Source organism: Cetorhinus maximus, chromosome 7 (assembly GCF_964194155.1).
Source record: "Cetorhinus maximus chromosome 7, sCetMax3.hap1.1, whole genome shotgun sequence".
Classification (NCBI taxonomy): domain Eukaryota; kingdom Metazoa; phylum Chordata; class Chondrichthyes; order Lamniformes; family Cetorhinidae; genus Cetorhinus; species Cetorhinus maximus.
In genome coordinates this window covers 35,758,137-35,775,364 of record NC_135885.1, presented here as the reverse complement: position 1 = coordinate 35,775,364, position 17,228 = coordinate 35,758,137, and the positions used below count along the sequence as shown (strand labels likewise).

Genomic DNA, 17,228 nt, shown 5'->3' with positions numbered 1-17,228 from the left:
ATCTAACCAGCTCCCCCTGATGCTCAAAGGCATTACCATCACTGAATCTCCCACCATCAAATTCCTGGAAGTTGCCACTGACTAGCAACATAACTGGGCCAGCCACATAACTACCGAGAATTCTGCAGCGAGTAACTCACCTCCTTACTTCTCAAAGCCAGTCCACCATCTACGAAGCACAATTCAGGACTGCGATGGAATGCTTTCCACTTACCTAGGTGAGAAAGACTCCTACAGCACTCAAGATGCTCAATGCCATCCAGGGCAAAGTAACCTGTTTGATCAATTCCCCACCCACTTACTCATTCCCTCTCTACCAGCACACACAGTGACCATCTAAAAGATGCATTCCAGTAACTCGCCAAGCCTCCTTCCATAGCACCTCCCAAACCCGCAACCTCTACCACTTAACAGAACAAGGGTAGCAGATACATGGGAACACCACTACCTGCAAGTTCTCCAAGTCACACATCATCCTTGTCTTGGAACTACATCGCCGTTCCTTCACTGTAGCTTGTTCAAACTTCTGGAACTCCTTCCTTAACAGCACCATGGGTGTATCTACACCATATAAACTGCATCAGATCAAGCTGGTGGTTCACCACTACCTTCTCGTGCATTTAAAAATGGGCAAAATTTGCTGGCATTGGCAGTGATGCTCACATCCCATGAACAAATAAAAAAAGGTCCTAAGAGAACAGTGATGGGAGTGCCAGCTAGTTAGCCCAATATTGGATCTAAAATATGCTACAGCTCATTTATACATAATGGTAAGGTATTGCACCAAAATTTATCAACAATAACAATATTTCATTGAGGAAGTATACAGCATTCAAAAATACTAAAACTATGGAGTGTATTATTCATATTTAAAAATAAGCATAAACTTCTAATACACCATTAGGCAATGTCAGTAACAAAAATGACAAGAATTTGCATCTATGTGGTCTCTTTACTTTTAAAAAAGTTAGTTAACAGGATCATAAGAAAAATGCACACTGAGCCATAAGAAGGAGAGTTGATCAAAAGCCACATTACAAGTTATCTCATTACCCACCTGCCCAAAACCCACCTGGAGTTAAAATGAGTCAAAGTACTAATGATTAAGTACTGTTGGATGACTATTGATTGCTGAGAATTAATGAGAGAGCATTGTTATATTTTTAGTATAACACTAATTAAGTCCATGGAGCAGATTACTTACCATCTGTCATTGATACAGTCATGACAGTAATAAAATGTACTGAGGAGCAACTCAATAAAATGAGGTGAAACATTCATGGCAAATAAATAGTCTGAACAAAGTCAGGCAAAACATCTATGGAGAGAAGTGATAAGTTAATGTTGCAGGCATAGCCGTTCATCAGAACTGTATGTGATTTGGTGTTTGGTTCCAGCATTTGCTTGTTATTATTTAAGATTTCCAACATTAACATCCATTTAGTTTTTGTTTTAAAACACAGTGCACCGCACATTTCCCAATGTACCTTTTTCTCCTGTTCAGTTTATTGTTGTACTTGAAGTGTGTTGAATAGATGAGACAGGAAAAAAGGGATGTAAGGATCACTTACTGGCTGATGCCCTTCACGTCTCTTGGAGGCAGGGGTGCTGGCAGGAGAGGGACTGGCACTAAGTGCATTCTCAATGTCCAGATTCAGCTGGTCGAGTTTCCTCATCAGTGAAGTCATGGAGTCTGTCCACTGAAAGACATCTCCATATGGCAGTTCCTGTAAGAATGGTCAATTGAAGAATGATTACAATCAGTGATGTTATAGCCACAGGAGTAAAATATGTAGCAGATACACTAAAAGACTGCTTAAATGGAACATATTCAATACATTCTTTCCACTAACAACAATGAAGCATTTTCTGCTCTGTTCTAGTTCTACTTTTTCCTCACTATATTAGAAATGGTGAATGTTTTATAAAAATTCAGTCTTGTAATGTGGACTGCATTGGCAAGGTCACCATTTATTATCTATTCTTAGTTAATCTTTCAGAAGGTGGTGATGGTGAGCTATCTTCTTGAACCACTACAGTCCTTGTGCTGATGGTACTCCCACAGTGTTATTGGGTAGAATTCCTGGATTTTAGGCTTTAAATAACCATGAAGAGCTGACAGTTTACCAACAGAAAATATTATTTTGGCCAACCATTGCATGATTTCACTTGAATAATAGTTTATTGAACTGTATTTTGCCATTACCTTTGGAGTCTGCCAACAATCTATCTTAGCTCCCCCCTCTTCCCAATTTCGATGCTGCCCCTTGAAGATATAGGGTCAGCAGCTCCATGCACATTGATGACACTTGGCCTCTATCAATGTACCACTCCACCACTTCTCCTGACCACTACTTCTTCTGACCACTAGGCTCCATGCCGTCAGTCTCTTGTCTGACATCCAGTCTTGGATGTTTCAATTTCCTTCTAGCAAATATTGGGAAGACCAAAACATCATTTTCAGCCCCTGCCAGAATCTCTGGATCTTTGCCACTAATTCCATAACCTTTTCCCAGGCCCTGTCTCGGTTGAAGTCGATTGTTTATGACCTCAGTATACTATTTGGTCCTGAGCAGAGCTTCTATCCCCATAGCTTCTCCATCACAAAGACTGCTTCTAGCTTAAAACATTGCCGGCCTCCTTTGTCACCTTGAGATTTGATTATTCCTATGTATTCTTGGCCAGCCTCCATTGCAATGTTCTTTAAACTTTCGCTCAGTCAAAATTTTGCTGTCTGTATCTTATACCACATCAAAGACCATAAGACATAGGAGCAGAAATTAGGCCATCGAGTCTGCTCCGTCATTCAATCATGGCTGATAAGTTTCTCAACGCCTTTCTCCCGCTTTCTCCCCGTAACCTTTGATCCCCTTACCAATCAAGAACCTATCTGTCTCGGTCTTAAATACACTCAATGACCTGGCCTCCACAGCCTTCTCTGGCAATGAATTCCATAGATTCACCACTCTTTGGCTAAAGAACTTTCTCCTCATCTCTGTTCTAAAAGGTCTTCCCTTTACTCTGAGGCTGTGCCCTCGGGTCCTAGTCTCTCCTACTAATGGAAACATCTTCCCCACGTCGACTCTATCCAGGCCTTTCAATATTCTGTAAGTTTCAATCAGATCCCCCCTCATCCTTCTAAACTCCATCGAGTATAGACCCAGAGTCCTCAAATGTTCCTCATATGTAAAGCTTTTCATTCCTGGGATCGTTCTCATGAACCTCCTCTGGACCCTCTCCAGGGCCAACACATCCTTCCTGAGATACGGGGCCCAAAATTGCTCACAATATTCTAAATGTGGTTTGACCAGAGCCTTATAAAGCCTCAGCAGCACATCCCTGCTTTTATATTCTAGTCCTCTCGAAATAAATGCCAACATTGCATTTGCCTTCCTAACTACCGACTCAACCTGCAAGTTAAGAGAATCCTGGACTAGGACTCCCAAGTCCCAGATTTCTGAATTCTCTCCCCATTTAGAAAATAGTCTATGCCTCTATTCTTCCTACCAAAGTGCATGACCTCACACTTGCCCACGTTGTATTCCATCTGCCACTTCTTTGCCCATTCTCCTAACCTGTCCAAATCCTTCTGCAGCCTCCCCGCCTCCTCAATACTACCTGTCCCTCCACCTATCTTTGTATCATCTGCAAACTTAGCCAGAATGCCCTCAGTTCCTTCATCTAGATCATTAATGTACAAAGTGAAAAGTTGTGGTCCCAACACTGACCCCTGCGGAACTCCACTAGTCACCAGCCGCCACCCTGAGAAGGACCCCCTCATCCCCACTCTGCCTCCTGCCAGACAACCTATCTTCTATCTATGCTAGTACCTTGCCTCTAACACCATGGGCTCTTATCTTACTGAGCAGTCTCCTGTGCAGCACCTTGTCAAAGGCCTTCTGGAAGTCCAAGTAGATAACATCCATTGGCTCTCCTTTGTCTAACCTACTCATTACCTCCTCAAAGAATTCTAATAGATTTGTCAGGCATGACCTCCCCTTGATGAAACCATGCTGACTTTGCCCTATTTTACCATGCACTTCCAAGTATTCTGAAATCTCATCCTTAATAATGGACCCTAAATCTTACCAACGACCGAGGTCAGGCCTGTAATTTCCCGTCTTTTGCCTCACTCCCTTCTTAAACAGGGGGGTTACATTAGCGATTTTCCAGTCCTCTGGGACCCTCCCTGACTCCAGTGATTCCTGAAAGATCACCACTAGCGCCTCCACTATCTCTTCAGCTATCTCCTTCAGAACTCTGGGGTGTAATCCATCTGGTCCAGGTGATTCATCAAAGGTAGAATCGTCCCAGGTTTGCACTGAGTGCAGTAGCAGGCGGGAAAAAAGACGTTTTGCTCGCAGCTACAATGGAGATTTTCATGCCATATTGCCTGTTTCCCGCTTCATTAATTATGCAGCCACAGGAAACACGTTGTATCGGTGGTGGGCAGCCTCTGAATCACCCACCACTCCATTACCACACTGTTTCCTCACGCTGGGTGCCATATCTAAACTGCAGCCGCGCACACAGTCCTCAATGCTCACAGCCCTGGATTGCTCCAGTGAAGGTATGGCCCTGAAAGCCAAGAAGTGTTCAGTGACCCATCACTCGAATGCTTTTTGGAGGCCCGCCATGATGTCCTCCACCTCTGGCTGCAGGAGGTTCAGCAATCTCACTACTCTGGCTTGGGAGGCAGTGGCAGTGGTGGTCAGTGCCAATGCTGCACAAAAGAGGTTGGCCATCCAGTGCAGAGGATGAATGATCTCATCCATGCCACCAGGGTCATCACTCTAAACTCTCACACTCACAAGGCAATCACACATTCACTGACATCTCACTCACTGCCAGCTCAAGGGACATCACCACTCACTCTCTCACATACACCCTCACATCTCCATTTGGCCTCATCTCCTCTGGAGACTGCCTCCTCAGCCTGCATGATCTTGAGGCAACTTGCACAGATCAACATGTGCCCCCACATGCACCCTGGGATATCCCCAGTCCTCAGTACAGCCCTCGCCCTGTAGCCTCTTCCCTTACCTGAGGCCTCTTCTTCCCTTCCCCAAACAAGCCATAGCCCTGCAGCTGTTGAAAAGCCACCCCGCCTTACAGCTGGTCTGGTAGGTAAAGACCTGCCATGAGCCCCCCTAAAAGTGATGTGGTGCTGCCTGTGAAACCTGGTGGTGATGACCACGAGTGTTGCCCGAAGAAAGGTAGGCAAAAACGTGTTGAAGTCCCGAGCGAAGTGCAGCTCGCTAGGTGCACGTCGCTTATGTACAGTTGTGAAACACTTACCATCATGCCTGGATGATCCAGCGTGGGGGATGTTTCCGGTGGGCAGGGATTATAATTATATGCAGATGTATTAAAATGATGTTCCCAACATGCAGTGGTGGGAAACTCAGCCCGCCATTGGCAGGTGAAGTAGACAATCACAAACTGGTTTCACGACATTGTGAAACTGATTTTTAGCCTTCCCGTCACATTGTCTGCTCATGCCCGCCATGACGCCTGACACCAACGGGGGCAGAAAATTCCGGCCCATGTTTGGATCACCCATCACTCCCATCCTTGTTGACCTACATTGTCTCCTGTTCCTTTGATGTTTTAAATTTATTATTTGAATCTTCATGTTTAAATCGATGGCCTCATCACTCTCTATCTCTGTAACATCCTCCAGTGCTACAAACACTCCAGAACTCTTCATTCTTTGGACTCTGATTTCTTGTGTATCCATCACCTCACCCATTGGCAGACATGTCTTCAGACTCCTGGACCTCCACTCTGAAATTCCTAATCCACTTTTAAGATCCTCCTTCAAACCCACCTCCTTGACCTAGCTTTAGGTCAGAGCTATTAATCCTCCTCCTTTAACTGAGTGTGGGTTTTGTCTGATTACGTCTCTGTGACTCATCTTGGAATAGAATCATACAATGGTTACAAAACAGAAGAAGGCCATTCAACCCATCATATCTATGCATACTCTCTGCAAAGTCAACTCAGTTAATCCCACTATCCCACCCTTTCCCCCCCTTTCCCCTGCATTTGTTTTCTCTTCAGGTGTTTAAATGCTACTTAAGTAGCCGGAATTTGTTAACGTTGCATATATCAAACCTTAGGGCCTGCCTTAAGCAATTGAGTCAATGGCTTGGGCAAAGCCATTAAGTCCAAGCATAATCTTTTGTGAGAGGTTGAGGGTCTCAAAGTAAACTTTAATGTCCACACTAAAAAGCACAAAAACAATTTAATTAATAACATTTAAATATTAGTGTGAAATTTATTAAAATAACATTTTATAACCTAATCACCTTGGGATGTTTTACTACACTAAAGGTGCTATGTAAGTGCAACTTGCTGTGTTTTTTTGGTCATTAGGATTTTCAGTTATTGAGAGTAAATGCTGAGAAAAAATTATTTGACTGAATTGATTGGTTTATCGACAAATGGAAAACACGTCAATATGTCACCAATATAAAATCATGTGACAAGTAATATTAATGTATGCTGGAAAGATGCATAATAAGCAAGATTTTGAGGTGTCAGCTGTGGCTCAGTCCATAGCACCCTCGCCTTTGAATCAGAGGGTTGTGGGTTCATGTCCCACTCCCGGAAACCAAGAACTGTGATTGTACTCAAAAGAGTTGCAATCTGTGACTGCTGATAACTCGAAAGAATAAGCAAGATTTTTGATACAGCTATCCCTCGTTTTGCACTCCTAATGCGTTCCTAAAAACGGTATGCTAAATGAAAACATGCTAACCAAAACTCACTTTCCCCTAAGAAAACACGTAATAAGGGTGGATTATGTTCCTGACCTGTAGTCAAAAACCTATTAACTGCCTTGAACCTAATTGGCCCAAAAATTCTCTTACTAATTTAATAACTCGTATTAACTTACTAACTCTTACATAATTCCTAACTCATAATAACTTACTCTTTCCATTTACCTCCTGCAGACCGCTTCCTTCCCGCTCACCGCTTCCCTCGCCTGACCCACCCACTCGCCGCCTCTCTCGCTCCCCCTGCTCACTCACTCCTTCTCACCACCCGTCTCTCATAGCAAAGGTGAGCTGATCCAATTAGAATTTGAGAAAGCAGGAGTGTGCAATCGCAGGTACACTGTTGCTAACTTATGTTGGAATGAGAGAAGGAAAGTTGTACAGATAAATGTCGTTGCCCATGTCAGTATGAATGATATAAAATTCAGATTATTTTTCGAATTAAAGCTACTTATTGAAAATGTTACTATACTGCGAAGAAGGGCAAAGTTGGGTAAGCTTACACAGAATATTTGTTTGCACCTGCAAAAGAAACTTGCACTAATAATTCCAACCAGGACAGGACTTTTTAAAAATACTTTCCTTTCTATTTGACTTATTTTGTGTTGAAGAAGCAGCATTTGTCCTTGCCAACCTGTTCAGCCTTGTGGAGGGTGTCTCCTTCCTTGTCAGGCCACTCCAGTGACAATGGGGAGGGGGGGTTGGGCAGCTATGGATATGTTTGGGCTCTCAGAATCTTTTATTCAAGATGCATTGGGGTGAATTTTCTCACGGGCGTGGGACCCCGATGTACGGGACAATATGCAGGTTCTAAGTCCGTGCATAGCCTCAGCGTGCTCACCTGAGCAACTTTATGTGAGGCAGCCTCCTTAATTGGCTGCTTCCATGTTGGCTATCCAGTTGTGGTTGGCAGGCAAACCAAGTATGTGGAAGACTCAAAAGGCCTGCAGCAATGTCCAGATGTCAGCCCCAGCGGGAGAGGTGATTACTGCTGGAGAAGAGGGGGATTTTTGGTGTGCTTTAAAATGGAACAGCTCACGAAGGCCTCTCTATTCAGTGGCGAAAAGGATGACAAGAGGAGGGTTTGACACCAGAAGAGTGCCTGCCACCACTCCTGCGCCCCTGTGAGCACTGCGGCTCCCTGATGCTGCCAACCTTCTGGTGAGAGGCTGCCTCGGCAGCGTCGCTGGATTCCCGACACAGCGGTACACCCGTGTAATGCTGGGGGTGGGGGGAATGGTCCTTGATTAGGGCCTTAATTGACTTAATTATCTGCCTACCTCCGTGCAGTGGGCTGCTTACTGCAACTGGGGAAGTCGCCTGGAGGTGGGAGAGATCGCGAGCCGCTCTGACGGGGCTTCCTGTTACTTTTCCGGTCCCTCTGTCTCCAAACACATCTCCATGGGGCCAGGGAAATTGAGCCCATTAGCTGCAATCGGAGTGAGGGGCTAAATGGCCCACTCCTGTTCCTATGCCCTATCTTCCAATGGTAGTGCTTTTTTCTTATCTACGCAACAAATTTAATATTTATTTTCTGGAAAGCACGACAGAACAATCTGGAACATACCTGTGTATTACAAGCCGCTATGGTGAGAATATTGAAGCTAAAATGCCACCCTTTTCCCCACAAAGCTATCCAAAGAGCTAATTGACATTTTCCTCAGAATTCAGCAAAATATTGCTGGAGACATTTTGGTTTAAATTTTGCATCGCTGAAACGGTTCGTCCCATTCAGCACAACCTATTTATGGGAAGCTTGGTTTTTAGCAATGACATTAATGAAAACAAAGTACTGAACCGGTATGAACATTGACCATGACGTGCCTGTGCCCTTATAGAAGATACCTCCACGTCTTTACAGAATAGTTGCTCAGCACCAGCAACAAGTTTCACATTAATCAAGAAAAAAACAAGTAATAAATATATGTTTATAACTAATTTTTGCGCAGAAAAGTTATATAGGATCCATAGAATTTTTATAACACAGGAATGGGCCTCCGAAGCAAAAAGGTTGATAACCCCAGCTCTAGAGCTGCTAAATCTTTTTGGGCAGATGTTTTCAAACTCAGCTGCAAGCACCATGCCTTTGCCGCTGACTGCAAAATCCAGGCCAACATATGTATTCACAGTAGGAGTACAGTTTTGCTAGCTCCTCGTGTAGTACAAAATACCAATTAATTTACGATATTGATTTTTTATGTTTTTAAGAAAATCTATTATTCACCAATTACTGAATCCATCTAACTTATCATAATCTTTTGTAGAGGTTCTAGTCTGATAACTCTTTTCCAATGTGCCAGACAAATGCAACCACCACAGAATATGGTTGGTAACGAAGAGACTGCCCATTACACACCATGCTGAATGTATTTTTCCATTGACTTACTTTATACATTCTTATCAGCTGATCGATTCCATTATTCCTTCCCTCCATTCCCTATGGAGCATTTTGGGGCAGCAGTTAAGTGTAATGCAATGCAAAACAATAACCTGCTATGTGCAACAGTATTTTAAGGGGTGTCTTAACTGGAAGTATTACCAAGTATGTTTTTCTGTCTCTCCAGTCATCCAAGAGGTGGAAATCACTGACTGCAAAATACAGTCTCAATCTAACATCTCAGAGCAATTTATGTCATCCAGTCTAACTAAGAAGCACAAAAATTATCCAGTCTTGGAGGGTGGTGGGGAGGGGCTGCATTGGGTTTAGTATTAGTTAGTGAGATGCAGGAAGGAGCATTTGGTGATGCAGAGAGCACAACTGAAGGGAGCAAGTGGTAGTGGAAATACAATCTGCTGCTTACATAGTCTACAGCTGCTGAGCCCAAGGACTTCAACCTCACATGGCCAAATGTACTTTGGTAGCTCAATATTGACACTTAATAGAGTCATTTAAGAGTGCATCAACTAGTCTCTATAATGTGGGAGTACAGGAGTTCACAACTCGCATCTGTGCAGTATTGCATTGCTACCTGACCAGGCTGCAGACCATCCTAGAGTTACAACTTCAGGGTACTCTATAGCAGAGCATGCAGTGGCTAATTTTCTTAGCACGGGCATACCTACAATGGCAAATGCTATGACATGAATTGTACGGTCTTTAGACTCCAATCTACAGTGGCCTGCCTTGTGAGGAATTAGCAGTCTGGCCTGTTGTCTACTTCTAGCATTTTCTACTTTTATTTCAGTATTATAGGAATTGGAAATCTTCAGTCGTGTAACAGTCTTGTAGCACACTCCCAGTTAGCTGTAGCATAGCTGTAATACAAATTCAAAATTATGTCAAGCAGAACACCAAAATAGCATGGTTATTTGTGGGACAGATAAGTTAGCGCCTGAAACTGTATGATGTTAAATAAAGTTTCCATTCAATGTTATAATACCAAACTATTAAAATATGAACAAACTTCAGTGATTCCTAATCCCTTTTGTAGATTGAGCGTGTCCTGGATTCATTTTTTAATCTGTGCTAGATTACCTGATTTTAGTGGCATTATAGATAGCCTGAGTACTTCCAGAGTAGAAAGTGGGAAATTAGCCAGTGGTACCATTGATCACCATGCTCAAAGTGCCCGTGCGTGAAGATCAAGTGAGGTAGGCTAGTGTTTAGCCCTGTACAGATGACTAATCCGTCAAAACTCGATTTTCTGATGGCAGGTTGGGATGCAGAGATTAAGTCAGTGGCATGTTTGTGGTGTGTCGGACCTCACACTATCCTGTGGCGGGTTCCCACTTATAATACGTTTGCATGCCATGAATACTCATCAGTTTAACACTTTTTAAAATTACATCCCACCTTCAAGATAAAGTCAGCAGTGCACAAGAATCTTGTGCACAAGAATCATTTAAAGGTGGCATGCAACAATCAGCTTTGTGTAGTTGCATCTGAGGTCAGTGGTTTTCTTTGTTGAACACTACGGCACAAGAGAGGGGAGCAGGAGAATGGCAGCTTGCATGGAGATTTGGGACCGGCAGAGATGAGTCAGTGGTGATGGGGGAGAGAGGTGTTGCGGAGTGGGGCAGGGGGCATGGAGGAGTGGAAGAGGGAAGAGCCTAGCACCCTGCATGTGGTGGAGGCTGGTGGAAACAGTCAGCCAAAGTAAGAAAATAAAGGGCCTAAATGGCAGTGTCAGTACTATACACATGTAGGTCCATCTCAGGGTGTTGGCTTGCAGTGTCGTTACAGGACTTTGAGTTCACCTACAACATTTCACTTATCCCCACTGACAGTGCTCTTGGAAAATGTCCTTTACAATGCATAGAAGGAAGAGCCAGCTGATCCTGCAAGTTCGGTCATGTCCCAGAGTGGTGAGTACAATCTGGACACTAACATTAACATTCAACAAAGAGTGAACAAAAAAAACAACATTGTTTCTTCCACAATAAAGGATATATCCCTAACTCCCCTGTGACCATTAATGCACTCCAACCATGAGGCGTGCTAGTAGATTTGCCTCTCTGACTAAGCTAGTCCCAACAAATAACGATGATACACAAATGAATTAAGTGAAACTGTAATGTGATTTATTTACAAGTGAAATTTTAAATTTGAAAAACACCCGTGTCAACTTTGTGCCCTCAATAAGTCTTTAGTTAATGGCAATGGAGTTGGGCAGGAAAGTTGTGGCTGGGATGAAGAGCCTCCCTGTTTGGCCTGGAGGATCTTTTATAGCTTGCCCGTCCTTGCTGCATTGTCAGGTGATGGCGGGTTTCACCAATGAAAAGCTTCCCCGGCTGCATGATCGTACATGTCTCCCGTGCTCACTGCCGGCACTTTAAATTTTCATTAGACACATGTGGGAACCAGCAATGGCAAGAGAGCAGAAGTGGCGCCCACTTTCTGTTTCACCCTCGAGAATGGTGCACCTTGGTTATAATTCTGCCCATTGTGTTTGATGCAATTTACTGCAGATTACATCTCGGCTGTTGGGCCAGCCTATTGTGGGGGGAAACATGGTGGTCTGATCCACTTAATTGCAGGAGAGGCCGTGCTTCATTCTTCTGGCTAGGGGAAAACCTCCCGCGGCTAAATCGAAGGTGTGAAGGGGCCCATGCAAGAAATTTTCCACTCGCAGTGGGATTTCAATTAGGCTCTTTAATAAGCCAATTGACACCAATTATTCTTGAGTTCACCTGAATTTGGTGGTGGTTCAGAGGTTAAATGGGAGTGGCAGGGCTTTCCTTTGCTTCCCGAAGGCTGTGCAACAAATCCTCTTGGGTTTGCCAGCGGTCCACCAGGACGGGTCCCTCCCTGTTAGGCACTCTGTGCTCCATCGTGGGACCCAGTATCGGGAAGGTAGGGGGGGCGGTGGTGGGCTGCTGAAAGCCACACCCTGCCCCCATCCCGCCCTCATTCACTTGAGTCCAGGGATCCAGTACAATTCTTGCTGAAGTCGCTGAAGCACTACTGTCAGCAGACACCATTCCTGGTGGCACTGCCAGCAACGGAGAGCGGCTGGCCTCTGATTGGCCAGGTCGGAATTTCTGCTGCCAGGGTCCTAAATCGCAGGGAAGACCTGAAGCTAGTTAAGTCCCTCGCAGGCACTTAATTTGGTTGGGCCTTCCCCACGCCAGCGACATGGGTTTCCCACAGATCTCCAACTGGTGGGCAGAACCCACATTAGGAACATTAAATTCCGCCCATTATTTCAAGCATTCAAAACTCATTTCATTTTCCTTCTCTGTTTTCTAAACTTCCTGGCTGTGAAATTTGATAAGACCTGAAAAAGCGGGTGATCGCAATTCGCAATTAACCTGTGCCTTTTACTTCTAATGCAGCTAGCTTTCAAACTTTGTGCTGGCTACTCATTTAAACAATCATAGTGTGCAACCAGTGTTAAGCGTGCTGTTGAGTGGATGTATACCTGAGCAGGGGGCACAAAACTATGAGATGCTAACACAAGTTTAAACTAACCTGCACTACTTAAAGCCAGCCTGAACCTCTTGAAAGGCAGGCATATTTTGGATGGGGCAGTTGCTGGAAGTAATTGCAAAAGACTTTTCAACGCTGCACTGGAGGCCCTGGTTGAGGAGGTTTAGAGGAGGAGAGATGTCATCTACTGCAGGAGGCCAAGAGGCCCTCACAAAAACCCTCAGAAAGCAATTGAATCAGATAGCTGCGGCAGTAAATGCAAAGGGTCTAGTCCTGAGAACATGGATGCAATGCCACAAGAAGTTCAATGAGCTCAAACAGGTGGTCAAGGTCAGTGAATCTTCATCTTCAAATGCCTCATCATACCAACTACACCACTAGCATCACACACTGCTCAATTCACGGCAACACAACAACAATCTATCAATCACAGTACATCCCTAACATCTCACAGCTTGCACATACTGCCAACTATTCAACCAATACAGCCACATCATCCAAACACATTGCACCACATTAACTGGCACACTTCCTCTCTCTTACCAGACAACATGGCACATTAACCAGAGACAGCAGCACTTAACCAGCTGTGAGCAGGCATAGCTGCATGTCCTTACCCCCTTGGAACTTGGCGCAGGGCTATGTGCAGAGATTGCAGCCCATCCTCTCCAGCATGGAAGTGGTGGTCAACTTCATGAGAATTTTCGTGGAGGCAGCCATAATGCAGCATCTGATGGCCGATGTCTTAGCTTGCACTGCAGTACAAGCATAAACCACTCAATGCCTGGGTGCTGTAATTGAAGCTCGGACTGAGTTCATACAAGTTCAGCTTTCTGCCATGTAAGTTCTGACTGCCCTCATGCAAGTTCAGCTTGCTGCACAAAAGTTCAGACTGCTGTCATAGCTGTAGGTGCCAGTGTTCAAAGGGACACCCAGAGTATCACAGCAGACTAGCAATTTGTCCACCAATAATGGTTAGGATTGCTGAAATGGCAGCTCAGTGGAATGGCAGTGACTCTATGGAGTGCACATCTGCTGTCCTTTCTCAAGATGACAGATTTTGCCTTCCCACATTTGACACACTACCAGTGCCCTTACTGTTGCCTGTTAGCCAGCCAGCTCTGACTGCTGTGGCCCCTGCTGTGATTGTGTAGACCGAAGCTGGGCCTTCCACACCTACTAGAGGTTGTCCTGCATGCCCATCTGCAGTGCCGGCTGTAGTATAAGGGTGTTCGGCAGAGCAAGGCTTAATGTGGGATTAGGGAAACAGTATCACTCACAGTATGATGTAAAAAGAGTCACATGATAGTAGACTGAGTAGTGGAGTCCAGGAGGAGCAAGCATGACAAAAGCACCCATGTAGGGCTATACCTTGGAGATGGATATAATTATGAGTTGTTAATAAACACTTACTGTTCAACCATACAAGCCTTTAGACCTCTCTGAGACACACCAAACAACCCTTACAACATGATGGCAGGGAAGGATGGACCCAAAATCCCAAAAGCATGAAAAAGTAAAGAAACCGCAGTCTGACCTGTGGGAGGAGCACCTAAATCAAAAATATAACCCTCCTAAAAGTGATGTGGTGCTGGCTGTGAAGCTTGGTGTGATGACCTCGAGTGCTGCCCAAAGCAAGGTAGGCAAACAAACCTCGAAGTCCCGAGTGAAGTGCAGCTCGCCAGGTGCACGTCGCTTATGTAGAGTTGTGAAACATGTCAGCGTGCAATCCCGCCAGCATGGGGGGATGATTCCAGTGAGCAGGGCTTATAATCAGATGCAAATTTGTTAAAATGGCATTCCCGACGTATGGCAGTGGAAACGCAGCCCGCCATTGATGGCGGAGCGAACGATCACAAACTGGTTTCATGATGGCATGGAACTGATTTTTGGCCTTCTCATCAAATTGTTCCCCTCCCGCCTCCCTTCCCGCCATGCCCAACACCAACGGGACTGGAAAACTCTGGCCGTAAAGAAGAGAAAAAGGTTACTGCACAGCCATTTTTAAAAGGGCAACAACATTTAAAGCTATACTCCCCTGTGTGGAAAAACAGCCATGGCCAGTAAAGTAACATTACCAGGTCAATGTAGGCTATGGCAAGACCAAGGCAAACCCAAAATTTGGCGTCAAGGAGATGAAAAGTTTTAGATTACAGGAGTACATCAGGATTAAGTGACAAATCAGAAGAAGTACAAGTTAATATGTTTTTATACTCTTTTGGTGTATTTGCAGATGAAAATGCCAGCACAGTTACCAAACTGCAACAGTAGGTAGCAGTGCAGAGCAAGCAAGTGACTGGGAATGAAGGAAAACAATCTGATATAACCCAGAAGAAACAAAGCCAGCAAAAAGAAACTGAAGCTTTTGCACAGGAAAGTGTTTGGATCAAAGCTGAGTTGGAAAAACTCAACCAGAAGCGCAGTCAGGCACAACAAGAACAGGTGCTCAAAGGAGTCGCTGCCCTAAAAGACTCTTTGAAGAATCAATACCTGACCCTGGAAAAACGTGAGGAGTTAAAGATGTTGAATACTACCTCAGAAAAAGCTGCATTGCAATGCACTGAATTACAGCATGAGTTGGTAAGAGGTCAACAAGAAAATAAATAGCTGAAAGAACAGTTGATTGTTCTTCAAGATCAAATGCAAAAGAAGTGCATAACCCTTTAGCAGCATGAAGAAATGAAGACTGTCTTGAACAGCAGAATGGAAGAACAGCAGGACAAAGTCGAGGAGACTCTTGAATTACAAGAAAACTCAAGGTGAAGCAATTGAACTTTGCAAAGAGAAGGAAAATCCATTGAAGGACCTTCATGTGCGACATAGATCCCTCAGGTCAACATTTGTTCCTCTGTAAAATTACAAAGAGAAGCAAAATGTATTTAATGGCACTTTTAACAAACTGAAGAACCAGATAGCAGAGAAGACTCAACAATGTTCTACATTCTAGGAGGAAGCCAAGAGGTACACAAAAGAGCTGAAGAACCTGCTGAATGGAAAAGAGGGGGCACTGAAAGAAAAAGCCATAGAACTTTCTAAGCTGCGGGTGGATAATGAAGCCATGAATTGAATAATGGCAAAACTGAAACAAGTTAAAACTTCGCCAAAGACAGACCTGGCCAACAGTGAAACCATAATGAAGGATAAGGAATAAACCCTGCTGCAGGCAGAGACAGAAAAGACAGGAATAAGATCGGAAAATGTAAATCTGACGCTGAAGCTCAAGGGACTAGAAGAAAAAGCATTGGATGCCTCAAGCTTACTGAGAACCATTGAGTTGTTGAAAAATGACATGGCTGAAATGAAAATCAAGAACCTGGAATGTCAAGAAAAAGTTGGACAGTTGCAAGAGAAAGTAGAAGTTCTTACAAAGGAACGTGAAGAGCCTCAGAAACAATTAACAGAAGTAAAATTAAAGAACGTGAGCTTGCAAGGTAGTACACAGGATTTAGGCTGTGCTAAGGAAAAACTATTCAGTGTAGAGAACCAATTTTCACAGGTGAAAAATGAGTTTGCTAATGAAAAACGAGAACCGAGGAGAACACTTCACAGGAAGTAGAACACTTGACGAACATGAAAGACGCAATGTGTAGTATGGAAGAGCAAATCCAGACTCTAAAAGCAAATAAGGAAAATTCTAAGAAATAAATTGAGGATCTAATGACTGAACTGAACAAGTCTAAGAAGCAGTCAATGACCATGGAAGAAAGATTCCAGAAAAATACTGAATACCCAGGTAAGTTGTTAAACCGCAGATAACTCTGAAACAAAGACAACTGCACTCACCAGAGTAGTTGCTCGGCTGAATGAAAAGATTAAAAAGCTTGAAAAAGAACAGGAAAATAAGAGTAAATATTTGGCTAAAATTGTGAAACAAGTGGAAATGAAGATTCCATTTTTGAAACGTAAACCTCCAAGAAGCACATCGTAGACCCCATGAAACAAAGAAAACTCGAGTCCACTCTAGGAATGAATGGAGCGAATATTCCCTTTGGAAGGAACAGGATAAGCCCATGGTATCCAATCAAAGAAGATAGATTGTCAATAAAGAGAAACATAACTCGAAAGATTACAAAAAGCGAATTGAACGGTGACAACCAAGCACCAGAAACACAGAATACTACAATTTCAACTCCGAACGAAGAAAGTCAGCCCGAAGCAGTTGAGACTACCACTCTGTGTGACTCATGCCTCACCGCCTTACCCCTCCCAGTAAAAATTGGATCTGTCGGAAATGGCGGCAGGAGTTCCGCATCCCAGGTACCACCTGCTATCTTCCCAACTCCATGAAAATCCGGCTCCTGATGTCATTCATAAAAAGCAGCAAACAACTGCTTCATGAAATTTTCTCTCTAAAAATTAAGGTTTATCAAAAAAAATTTTTTTTAAAGAAGAAGAAATCTTTTTTAAATGTAGGGTAAAAGCTGTTTCCTTTGCCAGAAGGTCAGTTAGACCTCATATAAAGGAGCGTAGTACGTTACTGTCCCATACTGACAGTGATTGCTAAATTACCATTTTTTTCATCTGTTACCTGATTCCACAGCTCATTGTCTTTTTCTTTTATTTGCATAGTCAGAAGA

General features: G+C 43.8%; 1 protein-coding gene across 1 annotated transcript in view; it reads right to left on the bottom strand.

Moving 5' to 3' along the window:
- Nucleotides 1-840: 840 nt before the first annotated feature.
- LOC144682711 (uncharacterized) overlaps nt 841-17,228 on the bottom strand; it is a 302,585-nt gene continuing 286,197 nt past the window's right edge. Inside the window, exon 3 of the mRNA XM_078545336.1 lies at nt 841-1,727. Coding sequence (XP_078401462.1) covers nt 1,506-1,727 — 222 coding nt within the window. The 3' untranslated portion in view covers nt 841-1,505. The remainder of the gene's footprint in view (nt 1,728-17,228) is intronic.